Source organism: Lactuca sativa, chromosome 9 (assembly GCF_002870075.4).
Source record: "Lactuca sativa cultivar Salinas chromosome 9, Lsat_Salinas_v11, whole genome shotgun sequence".
Classification (NCBI taxonomy): Eukaryota; Viridiplantae; Streptophyta; class Magnoliopsida; order Asterales; family Asteraceae; genus Lactuca; species Lactuca sativa.
This window is the reverse complement of record NC_056631.2, coordinates 8,963,307-8,978,781: the sequence shown is the minus strand read 5'-3', so window position 1 is coordinate 8,978,781 and position 15,475 is coordinate 8,963,307. Positions and strand designations below refer to the sequence as shown.

Sequence of the window (15,475 nt, the reverse complement as noted above, 5' to 3'; positions counted from 1 at the left end):
AAGAAAGATGCACCTATGAATTTCTTGACTGACATGACAGAAGAAATATTAACCCCTAGACCGGTTGGCATTTTGATTTTTAGATTACTCGCGTCGGATGCGGTGGAGGTTTTAATATAGTACAACGGATCATGCATAGTAATGATACATCCCCTAGATCTATGGATGTAGTCTTCAAAAAATTAATTTTATCATACAAAAAGGCTTAACGGCGTAGCTTGTTGCACATTTATTATTTTACTCGTTGTACGATGATAATTAAATTAATGAAAATGTCGGTTGTGAATATAATGTTAAATATCAAAACTAAATCCAAATATCAAAATTCATACTCAACTTACAAATAAATTGCATTTAATTATATGGTTACAAAAATTATGTTCCTAAATTGAAGAATTCACTTTTATTGATGTAATTAATTAGTGACTCAAAAATAATATAAATCAAAAGATAATTTCACTTTTATTTTTATTTTTAACTTATAGCAACTATTGAAATTAAGGGTGGAATTGGTGCGGTACCAATTCGTTTTTCGTTAAACCGTGTACCGTACCAACTATACTTGGTATAAAAAAATTGCTACCAGTACCATACCAAATATATTTGGTATCAATATATTTGGCTACCAACAAGTTTGGTTGGTACAAATTGGTAATGGTATATACCGACTTATTTTATTTTTCTATTGTAAGATTTTAAAATAAGCAAATACATCGGGTAATTTTGATATTTAGTAAAGAAATTGGTTATGTAGTTCTTTTAATTTACAAAATAATTCTATTAAAGTAACGTTAAAGTAACATTTTAGTTTTGTGTTTTAACGTGTTAATAACTATCGACTAATGCAACCAAATAACCTATAGAACGTTCTTAAAACTCTAAGCACTAAACACAACCGACAATTGAAAATTTGAACTATACAATTTTGTTTATATATATATATATATATATATATATATATATATATATATATATATATATATATATATATATATATATGAATTGGTTGGTACCGTATTACCATGGTATTCAAAATTTTATACCATTACGATACCAAGATTGTTCAATTGGTACAATACTACCAACCAAACATGTTGGCTACCAACTTTCTTGGTTCGGTTGGTAGCATATTGGTTGGTTTTCCGTAGTACAATTTTGACAGCCGTAATTGAAATCATTGTTTTTTATATATGCACATTTTTATCATATTATATAAAATAATTAAAATGTATCATAACAAATTAATATAAACACTTATTAACTTATTTTAATACCATACACATATCAACATTATACTATTGTATTTTACATAATATAAAATAAATAAGTATAGTTTTAGAGGTGCGTAACACGCAAAAATTTGCCTAGTTATTATATAAGGAGACATATTTCAAACGTATGAACCGACTCGATGGTTAAGCATAGATCCAATTTCCAGTATGTGTCATTAAAATATGCAAAGGTTTATAAATTTATGAACCATAAAAGTGGTGGATAGCAGATGCTCTTTAGCATTTCAATATTAAACTTTCATACAAATTAATGTAACATTTACCACGTGGCATAATCGTCACAGTGGGCCCACTCAAGAATCTATATATCATAAAGTCACTGCAGCAGTACTCCACCTCCAAATATCTCATACAACCTCCACACTCCACAGCCATCTCCGCCTCCGATCACCGAACAGAAGACTACAAATGAATACCGGAGAATATGGCTACCCAAAATTTAACTTCGAGCAGCAAGCACACACAGTTTCCATTCCGCCGCCACAACCATTCATAAAATCATTGAAGAACACCGTGAAAGAAACACTTTTTCCCGATGACCCACTGCGGCAATTCAAAAATCAGCCACCGTCGCGCAAATTTATACTCGGAATTCAGTATATCTTCCCCATTTTCTACTGGGGATCTCGTTATAATTTAAGTTTCTTTAAATCCGACATAATCGCTGGTATCACCATTGCAAGTTTATCAATCCCTCAGGGAATCAGCTACGCTAAGCTAGCGAACCTCCCGCCGATATTCGGCCTGTGTAAGCTCTTTAAACTTCTCCGATGTAATTCGTAATCGTGAGTTTAATTTCGATATCAGCAAACTTAAGGGCAATAAATGGTGTTTAATTTTTGGTTGAATTTTGCAGATTCAAGCTTCGTTCCGCCGTTAGTATATGCGATGATGGGAAGTTCTAAAGATGTAGCGGTGGGGACGTTCGCAGTGGCGTCGTTGCTAATAGGTTCGATGTTAGGTGCGGTGGTAAACGCCAATGAAAACCCAAAGTTGCATCTTCAGTTAGCCTTAACGGCGACGTTCGTCGCCGGAGTTCTTCAAGCTTCACTGGGAATCTTTAGGTTAATTAATTTACAGAACTTTAAACACATATTGATCAATCATAATCCCTCTGAAACCCCATAAACATCAAAATTGAGACTGATTAATATTTAATATCCATAATCGAATCCATGCAGGCTTGGGTTTATCGTTGATTTCTTGTCACACTCTACGATCATAGGGTTTATGGCCGGATCTGCGATTGTAGTGAGTTTACAGCAGCTGAAAGGAATATTGGGTCTCCAACACTTCACTCAAAGCACCGATCTTATCTCCGTGTTACGTTCTGTCTTCACCCAAACCCACAAGGTTCCTGAATATATATTTTTTTCTTGAAATATATATTGATTTGTTCTCCATTTATTAATAAATAATTTGAGAATATTAAAATATAGTAGAGTATATGTTAAAAATAATTCAATTACTAATACTAACTATAAAAAATTAGTTATATATTAATCTAATATAAAGTTTTGATTTTAAACATTATGATTATATTGAAATCATACATAAAAAACACCTCTTAATAAAGTATAAGTTGAAAAGTTCTAACTTCTAATAATTATAACGTTTGAATGCAATTTATAAAATAAAATTCAAATAAATATGGTACAAAGATAAATATTTCTTTTGAGTCACATAATCTCAATAAACCCGAGAGGGTTGCAATTTTTTTAGAACAACTAATTCAAATACTCCATACTCCAATTGTAAATGTATTTTTATTCTACATTTACATATTTCGTCCCAATCAATTTTCCATCAATTTTTGATTGACATATTTCCATCAATTTTTGATACAGTGTCACGACATGCTCCTTGGTAGAGGATTTCAAGTGAATAAAGTTGTGTGTTATTGTAAATTAATTTAAAAATACTATTTTTCTCGTTTTTCAATTTCGACTGATATTTTTTATATCTATCACTATTTTTATTTTCAAGGTAACACAATTTTTAGTATTATGTAATTTTTAATAAATGAAACTTTGATTTAATATTATTTTTTAGCAATTGTTGTTATTTAATTTAAAAACTACTCATTTGGATATTTTTTGTTATTTAAAAGACAAGTTATAAGTTACTGAAATTTTGTATAATTTTCAATTTATAAGTTACTAAAATTTTACATAAATTTCAACTGAATTATTGGTATACAAATTAATTTAAACCTACCTGGTTGTTGTTTACCTTTTGTTTAATCTCTATTCTTATAAAAGAATAGCTTCAACCTCCTTTTAACTTGTGTCATCATATTAGGCCTCCTAATTAATATATATTTTATTCTTTCTTTTTGTCATGTGTCACCCTATTAAACCTCTTAATTAATGCATGTCACTTGTCAAACTATTAATTTTCTATTTCAAATTTTAATATTTTCACTTTAATTACAATAAATTAATAACAATGGAATAAAAATCAAAATAAAACTAATACAAATTATAAGGTGATATAATTTTACATATTTATTTAAATTAACGATTATAATTGATTAATAATTTTGTTTTCTAACTATTAAAGTTTAATTAATTTTGTAACCGTGATTTCACTGTAACCTTGTATCTTGAAACCAAATATACTTAAATTCGTTAATTTTGAATATGGCATTAAATATAAAAACTTAAACTAAACTTAAATCTGTTCAAAAACTATCTATAAGATGTATAGATCCAGATTTAATAATTCTAATATATTTTACATGTTATTAATTAATAAATTAATTATTTTTAACTGTAGTGGAGGTGGGAGAGTGCAGTTTTGGGTATTTGCATCCTCTTGTGTCTCTTGTTTGCTAGATTTGTTGTAAGTATTTTCTTTCTCATTTAAATTTCGTTGATTTATATATATACACAGACTACACGAATTAAAAGATAGATATATAGGGATTAGTAATTTGAAAAGTGATATAAACAGAGCACAAAACGACCAAAGCTATTTTGGATATCGGCAATGGCTCCTTTGACGTCAGTCATCTTGAGCAGTGTTTTTGTTTATCTCACCCATGCCCACAAACACGGAGTTCAAGTGGTTAGTTTAGTTTCATTTGCAGTTTTTGTCTTTGATTGATATATAACGAAATTAAAAGTACACTATTTATTTATTTTTGTGTATGTGTGTAAATATATACAGATTGGGGAATTAAAGAAAGGACTGAACCCCATTTCAATCAAGGAGTTGTCTTTTGGGTCTGAATATCTGTTTACAGCCATCAAGACTGGCACCGTAACCGGAGTTATTGCCCTTGCTGTAAGTTCCCTGTCTTGTACCTTGGCTTCATTATTTTCTTTCTACTTAAATCCATTTCCATTTTTTTCACAAAATATGTTTGAATAACGGGATCAAATTTTGGGTTACAAAATAAGTATTACATAAGTTGATAACAAGTATATAGTTAGGGGTAATAATGTATTTGCATTCCATTTCCTTTTCATCCCAAACCCAAATAGAGTGTATCAGCCACAGAAGTAGTATTTCATCAAATTTTGAATAACAAAAAATCCATATTTTCAAAAAAATAATAAATATAGTTCTAGTATCATTTATGTCACTAGGGGTAATAATGTAATTTTAACAGGAAGGAATTGCCGTGGGGAGAAGCTTTGCGATGCTCAAGAATTACAACATTGATGGTAACAAAGAGATGATTGCCTTTGGCATGATGAACATTGCTGGTTCATGCACTTCTTGCTACGTCACTACTGGTGTGTAAAATTACCATTAATTATACCATTTCCAATAATATTTTTGAACTTATGATCCACAATATGTATTTTTACACAATGTTCTCCTTTTTAAAAAAAATTAAAAATTAGGTCCTTTTTCGCGTTCGGCTGTGAACTTAAATGCGGGATGCAAAACTGCAATGTCAAACATTGTGATGGCAATCACAGTCATGATCACATTGTTGTTCTTGACACCACTATTTTATTACACCCCGATTGTGGTACTATCTTCAATCATCGTTTCTGCAATGCTCGGTCTTATTAACTACAAAGAAGCTATTCACCTATGGAGTCTCGACAAATTTGACTTTGTTGTGTGTATGAGCGCGTTTTTAGGAGTGGTATTTTGGAGCGTCGAAATCGGATTAGTCATTGCGGTATAAGTTTTAATTACACGCATTTTAATTCAGTCTGTTGTGATTTTAGTATTATAATTTAGTTTATGTGGGACAACTGTAGGTTGCATTATCGTTGCTTAGGGTACTCCTATTTGTCGCGAGGCCAAAAACATATGCACTAGGTCACATACCCAATTCCTCAATCTATAGAAGCATTGATCAATACCAAAATGCGAAAAACATCCCCGGAATCTTGATACTTCAAATCGATGCACCTATTTACTTTGCTAACGCCGCCTACTTGCGAGAAAGGTATAGTTATTTATTCGTTCGCTTAAATATATAAAAAAATGTCTCCACGAACGATTTTTAAATTCATTTTTTCGTTATTTGTCAGGATTTTACGGTGGGTTGACGAGGAGGAAAACAAATTAAAGTCCCTAGGGGGAAATAGCTTGCAATACGTTGTACTTTCATTGAGTGGTAAGTGATCAATGATCGAATCATAAATTATTATTTTTTTGTATTTAAGAAAAAACTAAAAGAAAAAGATAGGAAAATAACATGGAGGTGGTTGCAGCGGTTGGAAACATCGATACGAGTGGTATTACAATGCTTGGAGAGGTTAAAAAATTGATGGAAAGAAGAGGACTAAAGGTACTCATCACATTTTTGTATTTTTCTTAATCATGAGCAATGTATGACTGAATCTTGATGTGCTATCTATATTACTCATTTGCAGTTGATTTTGGCAAATCCAGGAGGAGAAGTGATAAAGAAGATGAATAAAGCCAAGTTAATAGATGTGGTCGGGGAAGAATGGATATATTTAACGGTGGGAGAAGCTGTTGGAGCGTGCAACTTCATGCTTCGTTAATCCATGAATTTTCTTAGTAAGAGGCACTAGCGATCAACTACATGATCGAGTCGAGTCAAAATAGTTATAAAATTAAGTCTGGTCAAATTAGTCTTAGTTTTTTGTTCTAATTTATAGGAATATATTACACAAAATAATATACAAGTAAACTTCAAACTGTTTGCGTGAAAGAATATATTATATATGTTGTTGGTTGTTGGCTATTGGGGCTCTATCTATTATAATAAATTAAAATTTTTTTGCACATGTCTTAGGTGTGTTTGTTTTTTTTAAGTCAAAATGTCTGCAGTCTGCGGACCCCATCTGCAAATCTCTGCGGCAGAAGAGGTGGACCAAATGTCTGCAGTCTGCAATAAAAAGACTGTTTGTTTTTAATGTCTGCGGGATGTTAAAATAAATTGATTTTTTAAACCTAATTTCATGTCATAAACATTAAAAATACATTTTTAACAAAAAAAAAAAAGAAAAAAGAAACTGCTCGGTGGCCCATGTTTTTTTTTTTTTTTTTTTGGTTTAGGTTAAAATGAGGTCTGAAGACCTTTGAAGACAGTGGCCCATGTCTGCGCCAGGAAGACCTCGCGCAGACGTTCTGATCTGCGCACTTCCAAAAAACAAACAATCTGCGAGGGCATATGTCTGCGCGTTGTCTGCGCGACGCAGACAAAAGTGATTGCGCAGATCTTCACACAAAAAACAAACAGCCCCTACTTTAATTGATTTGCCACATATTATTTTATGGTTATTTTCAATTAAATTTTTTTCACATGACATTTTGTGATTTTTTTCATTTTATTAAACTCCACATAATATTTAAATGTAATAATAGCAATAAATGTACTAATAAATGCATATCAATTTCAATAATTAACTTTCCTTCTAATTTTAACATTTTAAATTAAAACTTCATTAGTTTCCTTTGCTTATTTATCTAAATTATTTGTTTAAATTTAAATGAGAAAAAAACAGTTGGATTTTAATAATTCAATATTTTTCTAATTTTTCTTATAAATTCAAACCTTTCAAATATTTAGAATTTTCATATTTAATTTTTTTTAAATGAACTCATGTAATACATGAGTCTTATACCTAGTTTAGTAAGAAATAAAAGGAAATAGAAACAATTTTGATTTTACATTTCTACTACCTTCAAACCGTTTGAAATAATACTTGAAAGAATATGGGCTGGCATCGGGCATCGGGCTCTATTTAGTAAGAAATTAATGCATATGATATAATGATAATATTACATACTATGTGTGAGACCCATGTATTACATGAGTTTATTTAAAAAAAATTAAATATAAAATTTTAACAATTTGAAAACTTTAAATTTATAAGAAAAATAAGAAATTTTTTGAATTATTAAAATTAATGAGACTTTAATGCATTAGATACATTACATATATAAACCATTTCTAATAAATACCTTACATATATATTACCTTATATATTAAATGTGGATTTTAATTTAATAAAATCAAAAATACAATAAAATGACAAGTGGAAAATAGATAAATTTAAAATTTCTATAAAATGTCATGTGTCCAAATGAATGAGAAGAGGACATGTGGCAAAGTCATTTTCATTTATTATGGTAGATTCTAACAAATCTAAATATATACAAGTTTTCGAAATCAAATATTACAGTAAGATATATTCTATTTGGTAAAAGCCGATTAGCGTATTAAAGAACTTAAGGTTGAGTTTAGTTACGGAAAAATAATTTTTATTTTCCGTTTTTCGTTTCCCCTTATTAGTTTTCGTTTTTTGTTTTCAGTTTTCATTGAAAATTTTAGAAAACGTGTTTAGTTAAAACTTATTCATTTTTCATAATTTAAGTTTTAGAAAATTAGAATTTAGATGTGTATTTTTCTATTGGTTTTCATTTTTAGAAAATGGTAGCGGTGGTAGGGTGGCGTAGGGGCAGCAACAATGGTGGTGGCAACGATAATTGTGATAGTGGTGGTGATGGTGGCGGTGATGGTGGTGATGGGGTAGTGGTGGTGGTGATTGTGATGATAGATCGGTGGTAGTGGTGTTGGGTGGGTGGGTATGTATGTATGTGTTTATAGGTGTGTGTGTGTGTGTTTGTAGGGGTGAGGGTGTGTGTATGTGTGTGTGAGGGTGAGGGGGGGTTGTGGGGGTGTGTATGTTTGTGGGTGGGTATGTGTTTATGGGGGTAGGGTGTAACGCCCGTAGATTAGGGCTAGTCAATTTAAGAACAATAAGCGCCAAAAATGACTTTTTTATGGAAGATTATTTTGAAGGAATAATCTTAACTAAGTTGTAGTATATCTTACAAGGATTCCGTACATATAAAGAACGCTGAAATCCGAGTTATAACGAAGAAGTTATGACTCGTCGAAGTTTCGCGACAGAACCGACACGAGGCTGAATGACGTAAAAAGTGAATTTATGTTAGAGCGATATTTAGCCTTAGAGATCTAAACAAAAGTCGTAGAGTTCGTTAAACCATGAGCGTGCATAAAAAGAACGTCCAAATCTGACTTCGTATGAAGAAGTTATGATTTTTCTAAGTTTCGACTTAGCAGTATGCAGCCCGAATACTCGATTTGTGATCGAACGGTTTTTAGCCGAAACAATCTAAACAAGAATCGAAGATCTCGTCATTTGTAGTGCAACGATAAAAAGACAGACGAAAACGGATGTTGTATGAAGAAGTTATGAATTTATAACGGAGTTTTCCTATCCCGACCTACTAAAAATAAATTCAAAATTAACCGACGGAGTCTAAACGAAAGTTGTAGAGCATAGTCTCACCTACGCGTGGATATAAAGAACATCAAAAACGGAGTTCGTATGAGGAAGATATGAATTTTTGAAGTTTATTAAATAATTAAAATATATATTGTTAATCTTTAATTCATATGTATATCCGAAGGAGTCATTGATCTTATTCGAAGTACGTCTAGCGTACAGGCGTACCCCGGTTCATGAACCGCCTCGGACTTAAATGTCTCGCATACGTAAGCAGTGACGTTTTTGGTCCCGTACGCCCAGCATACGTGCGAGGCTCAGCCTCTATAAATGGCATGCGAGGGCAGCCGAGATCTTTTGCTCCATTCTTTCTTTCTCTCGCATTTTCACCCCATTTTACGTGCTAGAAATATCCCAAAGCCCCGGTATTAATCCCGAGCCCCGAAGCAAGTCTCAAAGCCCCGAAGATCCCGAGAAGTGAAATTCCCGAGCCGAAGCTCTGCCCGCGATCAGCCAATTTTTGTGAAGATCTTCCAGATCTACCGAAGAATACTACTTCTACAAGCTGTAGTGTTGTCCAATCATCTTCTGATCAAGTGAGTGTGTGGTTACTTTCTTCTAACACATAAATATAAAGTATTATGAAATACGTGCTATGTGTTATATATTATTTGTCTATTTGAGATGGGTTTGGAATTGATGTTTTTATACGGGTGTTAAATGATTTAAACTATATATGTAATTTATATCTACAAATATGTTGGGTAGAACATGGGTAGATGAAATAGTTGATGTGTGTTGAAAGAATGTGATAAGAGATAGGTGAGGATATAATGGTGATGATAGATAGGTGATGAATTACGAGTCTATGCGATGTTGTGGCTACGTATTCATGCGATGATAGTCTAACCCTTATTATGAATTACGAGTCCAGGCGATGTTGTGGCTACGTATTCATGCGATGATAGTCTAATCCTTATTATGAATTACGAGTCCAGGCGATGTTGTGGCTGCATATTCATGCGATGATAGTCTAACCCTTATTATGATTTACGAGTCCAGGCGATGTTGTGGCTGTGTAAACATGCGATGATACCCTAACCCTTACTAGACACATATTGAGGGAGTGATCCCCGAATTAGTATTGTCTATATGATGCAGGCAATGATCCTTAGGAAAAGTTCTTAGGAACAAACATATAAGGAAATAAGATGTAAGGAGATGAGAGGTAAACATGATATAGGAGATGACCCTTAGGATAATATCTTTTGGGAAGATTAAACGAAGATAATGGGGATGGGTAATTGGGTTGATTGTTTGATGATTAAATATAATAATTATATTGTGGGTTGAAAACCCTATACGCTCACCAAGCTCCCAAGTTTGACCCACTTAGTTTTCTTTGCATTACAGGTAATGACACAAGAGTGTAAGTTGGTGGACTTGACGAGAGATTTTGGATTATAGATCAGTAGTTATAAATAACTGTTGTAAGGTCTATCTTATACTGTTTATGTTTTTGGTCTGTATCGGAACATGACATCCTGAGGTTTTATTATTTAAGGAAAATACATTTTCTTTAATAAATGCTTTTGATAAATTCTTATTATATTTTGTTTTGGAGACAAATTCCGCAACCGTTTTCTTTAAAAGATTTCTCTGATTTTAAAAACAAAGCATAAACAAATCGGTCTTTTCTGGCCGTGAAATTGGGGATGTCACATAGGGTGGGGGTGGGGATGTGTGTGTGTGTTTAGGGGTGGGGGTGGGGGTGGGTATGTGTGTGTGTTTGTAGGATGTGTGTGTGTGGGGGGGGGGGGGGGGTGAGTGGGCTTGGGAGTAGATGGGTGTAGGTAGGTAGGGGTGTAGTGGGTTATGGGTGTTAATGTAAGAATAGGTAGAATTGGATGGGATGGGAGTGGGTATATGTTGATTTAATTGGAAAAATCCAACTTTATTTCCATCCATTTATGTATCAAATTCTTTGATTCCTAATTACAATGTTTAGGTATAACTTTGCGATCAAAATTATTTGTTTTTTATCAAATATATACGTTAATTCGTACCATTTTGTTTTCACTTTTTATACAATAATACATAAAAGTTGATCTAAATTTATTAATTATTTATAAAAAAGTCATAAAAATATTAAAAATCAATTTGAAGTTTAAAAAAATTAGTTTATTTAGATTTTAGTTTATTTTAGAAGCTTGCAGATGTTAAAAAAAAACAAATAGTCTTCTTTTTTCAGACTACAGACATTTGGTCCACCTCTTTTACTGTAGAGGTCTACAGATGTGGTCTTCAAACTACAGACATTTTGCTCCAGGAAAAACAACAAACACCTGAAACTCAACATATTTAATTTGATATATCAAATTGAAAAAAAAAAAACAAATCGAAACCTAAGGCTAATTTATAACAAAAAAACTAATAACAACAACAAATACAATAACAAAAACAACCATAGACACTATTTTTGCAATTTACTTTTTTAATAAAAAAATTCAAAGTTTATTAGATCTGTTTTTCTTTCTATTATTATTATTATTATTATAACCAAAAAGTAAATATTATTATTTTGTTTAATAATCTATACTTGTCAAAATCGCGATCATGATTGAACGATCGTACGATCCTACGATTCTAATTAGGTAAATTGATCTCGATCTTACTAGGATCGTTTTTCGGTAAGATCGTGGTATAATCGTAGGATCGGAGCGTAAGATCGTATGATCGTGACTGTTTTTTAAAACAAAATTTTAATATATTTTTATGGACTAATAACGTAGAATACCAATTTTGAATTGTTTATCACTAAATAATGTATTGGATATGTATTTTTTTATGTTTTAAACAATTTATTGTTAACCAAATTGTTAACAAATGGGTGAAAATGTATTTATTATGTATTAAAATGTTTTCGGTATGATCTTACGATCACGATCTTGCAAAGCGAAAAACAATCATAAGATCTCGATCTTGACATCCTTGATTTATATTGATATTATTATTATTTATTATTTATATTAAATATCTTTCTACTTTTTGTTAATACCTTGATTTATTTATTATTATTTATTATTTATTATTTATATTAAATATCTTTCTACTTTTTGTTCCTAAAAATCTTTTCACCTAATTAAATGGTAACATGTGTAACATTTAATGCTCATTTAATGATATTTTAATATATTAATGTGACGTATGTCCACTTAAACATATAGGAGTGGTAGGAAGAGAATATTTAATTTCGTTTATATTTATCATATTGGTCCATCTAAGTAAATATGGCATATAAGATGCTATAAAAACCCTCAAATTTTCAAAAAATATTCAGTTATTTCCTAATTTTATTTTTATGTCCACAAAAACCGCACATTTGGGCAAAACTTGTCATAATTGCCATATTTTCCGATTTTACCCTTCTATGGTATTAGGGCGTGTTTAGTTACAGATCGACACATGTTAGGGGATGTTTGGCAGTAGGGGATGTTCCGGCGACCTGCAACTTTCGACGACCCTTCGTGGTCCTTCTCTCGTCGTCGGCAACCACCAATTGAGGGGAAAAAGAAGCAACGACAGGGTGGATCGGTAAAGAGCCTCCGGTGCTCGCCTACTTCGAAGAAGAAGAAAAATTGTGCTCCTAACGATCACCTCCTCCTCCTTCATGCTAGAAGAACCATCGTCAACCACCACACCTCAAAGTCATATTTAAATCTGAAATCTAACCTTAAAATTATATTCAAACCTGAAATCACATGAAATCAAACATCAAAAGCTCATCTGAAATCAAACCTCAAAACCAAAAACATAAAAGTAAAAAAAATACACTAAAATCCAATGATTGTGTGCATCCCGGTTATCCCAAGGAAATCACAAACAAGTCCTAGATACAAGGAAATGGAACATGGGTGACGAGATTAGGGTATCTTCGTCGTTAGTTATCACGCCACCATCATCTCCTCTATTATGTTTTTCTAGTTAACATTTGCGCAAGAACAACCATGACGTTTTAAAGTTCATCAAATCTTCTCATCTATCTGGTCACCATCTGAAATCATCATCTTTACCAAAGAAAAGAGGATTCCTCATGCCCTTTTGTTTAATTTTGATTTTGGATTTCTTCATATCTGAAACCAAATACAACTTCAACACAAACCCAGGAAAAAACCGACATCTAAAACTTTAATAATAAAATGAAATCAAATTTTCATATGCCCATCAAACCCAAATCAAGCCCACCAAAAGATATGAGGATTGAGTAGAGAGAATAAGAGATACAGAATTGGCCAATGGTAGCAAACCTGATTGTTCTCCCATGATTTCTTCGAAGCAGACAAGAACTGGGGGTGCTTTCCCAAACATCCCCTAATGCCAAACATCCCTTAACATGTGTCGATTTGTAACCAAACACCACCTTATGCCATAGAAAGATAAAATCGAAAAAGATGACAATTATAACAGTTTTTGCTTAAATATGCGGCATAAAAATGGATTTAGGATATAACAGAACATTTTTTGAAAATATGAGGGTTTGTATGGTATCAGCCTGTAAGATATCATATTTAAACCGGATAACAGGAGACCGAGCCCTAAAATGGCCCCAAAGAAGGAGAAGCATGAATTTGCTGCGAAGAAGATCAAAATGAAAAAGGATTCGAAGATGAAGCTGAAGAAGAAAAAAGTACCTTCCAGTTCAAGCACAGTTGCGGCAGTTGGTGGTAGCGAGAACAGAGGCGTCGATTCAGATTGGTGGAATTGTTTCTGGGAAAAAAATTCCCCCATTTCGGGTATTTCTTCGCTTCGTTTACATGGCATTTTAAGGATTAACTCATGATTTGTATTTGCAACTGTGAAATCAGTTTTTAACAGTTCTAAAAGTGTATCGGCATGCCAATCGAGCTTGTAATTCCTCAATTAGTTCTCGCTTTCAAAATTAGGGTTCGTCTTGCTCCAGTTCCGAAATTGGACTTCATTATCTCTCTATGTACAATTAGAATGAGCTTATTCTTCGCGTAATTTCCTCTTTTAGCTTCTAATCGGTTTATGCAATTGGAATATCGAATATCAAAATTTCTTTCCAACTGATACTTGCAGGTTCAATGGTTCCCCAAGATGAAGAAGAAGGATTCAAGTACTTTTTCCGACTATCAAAAAAGACATTCGAGTACATATGTTCACTTGTACGAGAAGATCTCATTTCACGACCTCCTTCAGGACTCATCAACATCGAAGGAAGACTTCTTAGCGTCGAAAAACAAGTTGCGATCGCTTTAAGAAGATTAGCATCTGGTGAATCTCAAGTTTCAGTAGGAGCATCGTTCAATGTTGGACAATCAACAGTTTCTCAGGTCACATGGAGATTCATAGAAGCCATGGAAGAACGTGCCAGACACCATCTCAAATGGCCAGACAATGAAAAATTACAGAAAATCAAATCAGAATTCGAGAGATCTTTCAAATTACCCAATTGTTGTGGAGCCATTGATGCAACTCACATAGTTATGACCCTTCCAGCTGTTCAAACTTCAGATGATTGGTGTGATCAGGTTAAAAACTACAGTATGTTAGTCCAAGGTATCGTTGATGACAAATCAAGATTTCTTGATATTGTTACAGGTTGGCCAGGTGGCATGACAATCCCAAAACTGTTAAAATTTTCTGGATTTTATAAACTTTGTGAAGCGGGTGAGCGTTTAAATGGGAATTTAAAATCAGAGTTTAGAGAATTCATAGTGGGTGGAGCTAATTATCCTCTTCTTCCATGGCTGATAACACCTTATAATGAAAGTGAAAGTGAAAGTGATGAGATGTCTGGTTTTAATACCGTGCATGAAGGTGCAAGATCGGTTGCTGTGAGGGCGTTTTCGCAATTAAAGGGAAGTTGGAGGATACTTAATAAGGTAATGTGGAGACCTGATAAGAAGAAGCTTCCAAGCATCATTGTGGTATGTTGTTTGCTTCATAATATAATTATAGATTGTGGTGATTTTATAGAACCAGATGTTTCTTTGTCATGTCATCATGATTCAGGGTATGTTGAACAGTGGTGTAAGCAGGTTGATCCTCTTGGGAGAAAACTGAGGGAAAACTTGGTTACCCATTTAGAGAATAACAATTAAAAATCATAGATTGTGCAATATGCATGTTTTTTTTTTTTTTTTAGTAATTTTGCAAGAATGATGGTAAGTTTGTAACTACTAACAAATAGAAATGCTGAATGTAATTCAAGATACATTCATGGTGCTTAATTGAAAGTTCAGTAGTTGTAATCAATAATCAATAATATTTTATAAAGGGTTGAAATTCATGAACAAAGTAATAAATAGTCTAATCAGTTGTTCACGAGAGGTGATCACAACACCCAATCCAACGATGATACTTGAAGTTGTAGCATTGTAATATCTATTTATATGTCATGCATATTTTGGTGTCTATCTAATCTTCAACTACCAATCTCCACTATGCAACGAGAAACTGCTT

At 32.6% G+C, this 15,475-nt stretch overlaps 1 protein-coding gene and 1 pseudogene across 2 annotated transcripts; both read left to right on the top strand.

Moving 5' to 3' along the window:
- Positions 1–1,646: 1,646 nt before the first annotated feature.
- On the top strand, positions 1,647–6,301 carry LOC111921658 (sulfate transporter 3.1-like; annotated as a pseudogene).
- Positions 6,302–13,562: 7,261 nt separating this feature from the next.
- LOC111921675 (protein ANTAGONIST OF LIKE HETEROCHROMATIN PROTEIN 1) lies at positions 13,563–15,225 on the top strand. Of its 2 annotated transcripts, none has more exons than XM_023917258.3 (2): positions 13,563–13,782; positions 14,090–15,225. In XM_023917258.3, the coding sequence occupies exons 1-2, from the start codon at positions 13,590–13,592 to the stop codon at positions 15,112–15,114; spliced, it is 1,218 nt and encodes a 405-aa protein (XP_023773026.1). In that variant the 5' UTR covers positions 13,563–13,589; the 3' UTR covers positions 15,115–15,225. The 2 variants fall into 2 exon arrangements, with proteins under 2 accessions (XP_023773026.1, XP_042754204.1); XM_042898270.2 differs by lacking the exon at positions 13,563–13,782 and adding an exon at positions 13,789–14,007.
- The last annotated feature ends 250 nt before the right edge of the window (positions 15,226–15,475 follow it).

What these genes read in the sequence shown, in the direction of transcription:
- LOC111921675 (XM_023917258.3), top strand. Translation starts at nt 13,590, where the DNA reads ATGGCCCCAAAGAAGGAGAAGCATGAATTTGCTGCGAAGAAGATCAAA. An exon ending in AAAAAATTCCCCCATTTCGG is followed by an intron (nt 13,783 to 14,089) that starts GTATTTCTTCGC and finishes TGATACTTGCAG; the next exon opens with GTTCAATGGTTCCCCAAGAT.